The sequence below is a fragment of the Meleagris gallopavo genome, unplaced genomic scaffold, assembly GCF_000146605.3.
Source record: "Meleagris gallopavo isolate NT-WF06-2002-E0010 breed Aviagen turkey brand Nicholas breeding stock unplaced genomic scaffold, Turkey_5.1 ChrUn_random_7180001953145, whole genome shotgun sequence".
Classification (NCBI taxonomy): Eukaryota; Metazoa; Chordata; class Aves; order Galliformes; family Phasianidae; genus Meleagris; species Meleagris gallopavo.
Genome location: NW_011214181.1, coordinates 8169 through 9998, shown reverse-complemented (window position 1 = coordinate 9998; position 1830 = coordinate 8169). Strand labels below are relative to the sequence as shown.

At 38.6% G+C, this 1830-nt stretch overlaps 1 protein-coding gene across 1 annotated transcript in view; it reads right to left on the bottom strand.

The window, feature by feature from the left end:
* Positions 1-1830, bottom strand: part of KCMF1 (potassium channel modulatory factor 1) — a gene marked incomplete at its 5' end in the record, with an annotated part of 23017 nt that overhangs the window by 16049 nt on the left and 5138 nt on the right. Inside the window, one exon of the mRNA XM_010728073.3 lies at positions 808-982. Coding sequence (XP_010726375.2) covers positions 808-982 — 175 coding nt within the window. The remainder of the gene's footprint in view (positions 1-807; positions 983-1830) is intronic.

The window sequence follows — 1830 nt, the reverse complement described above, 5'->3', positions numbered from 1 at the left end:
AGAAATTAGATTAGAGGACCTTTAAGGGCCCCTTCCAACTCAAACGATCCTATGATTCTATGATATTAGGCAGAAATTCTTTACTCAGAGGGTGGTGAGGCACTGGAACAGGTTGTCCAAAGAAGTTGTGGATGTCCCACCCCTGGAGGCATTCAAGGCCAGGTTAGTAACCCTGTCCATGGCAGGGGGGTTGGAACTAGATGATCTTTAAGGTCCCTTCCAACCTAAACCATTCTGTAATTCATCTGGTTTTCTCCTAGAACCAAAACATAGCATCATACCAGACACTTAGAAGAAAACAATTCCACCCCAGCTGAAACTAAGACAAGAAAACACATTTCTTCTGTGAGGTGGTCAAATATTGAAACAGGTTGTTCAGAGAGGTTGTGTAGTCTCCATCCATGAAAATATTCACAACTCAACTGGACAAGGTCCTTAACAATCTGCTCTAGATGTCCTTATTTGAACAGGGAGTTGCTCCAGATTATGCTGAGATGTCCTTTCCAACCTCAACCACATTTTTATACCACTTGTGAATAGGTCAGTCATGTGAACCATGCTTAAAAGTCTTTTAATTGAAAAGCACAAGCTAAAGGCCAGTGTTTTCTGTTTCAAAAGTTCCAGGTACAAAATCTAAACAAGGATACTGCTCATCAGGAAACATCCATCAATTATGATGACAGTGGGAAGCACATACACACACTCAACTTTAAAACATAGAAAAACAAGGTGCCTACTATCATTTTGGATTTTGTTTCAAAGACTATTTAAGGAGTCTGGACTAAAATCGGTGGTTACAGATCTTACCAGCTATAGGATCCATGGTTTCTCTATTGCTTGTAGAATATGAACTCTGAGAAGATGAAAGCCCACCAGTGGAACTGCTAGTAAAGTGCATGTTTGATCTACGTGCACGGGGGCCTCCCAAACCCCGGCCTGGGTGAAACATTCTACGTACGTGTCGGACACCACTAGATTCATCATAAACAAGCAGTTAAGGAAAATCATTTGATATCAAGTATTAAACATCAAGAAAATTTAGTGAGGGACAATTATTCAACTTCTGAAGTGTAATGCAATAATAGCCACAGTGCCAGTCAGACCTATAGACACGAACCCAAGGTACTGAGGGCTGCTCACACCAAATTCATCTTTCTCGGGCTTCTTATCATGTCTAAAAATGTCAGGATGGATTTCCTGCTTTTTGTATAAAAGTTTTCAACCAGGTAATTTAAACAGATGATACATGTCCAGCAGAAGACATTACTCAATAGACACAAGGATTTTAACATCAAAATTAGAATTTCTTTATAATCACTTTACACTCTGAAGACAATTTTTGAAAAAAAAAAATCTTTTTCAGTTCCGTAATACAGAATGGCAAGGAGTCCTCTGAGACTAGCTGACATAGTTCTTAATTGCAGAGGACCTGGGGTTCCTACTTCAAGAATCTGGTCTCTGGAGAAAAGAAAGAAAATCTGGCCCACTACTATCATCAACTACACCTCTGACAGATGGCAAAATTAAGACCATTGAATTCCAAATCTCTTTGTGGAATGAAAGCTTTATATTACGGGAAAAGAACAGCTCTTGGGGGAGATATTTCTATTGTCCCTGACAGATTCACATGAAGATACTATATCAGAAAGTGTAGGCTTCTAGCCCTTTGTAGCTGGGCCTATGAAATTGTTATCCTTAAAAATAAATTAATTGCATTTCTGTCATAATTTTCATTATCCTAATTCTTTGCTATGTGTCTTTATTCTTAACATGTACATGCTTGCAAATGTATGTTCATCTCTGAGCATTAAAAAAAAACAAGCCCACTTT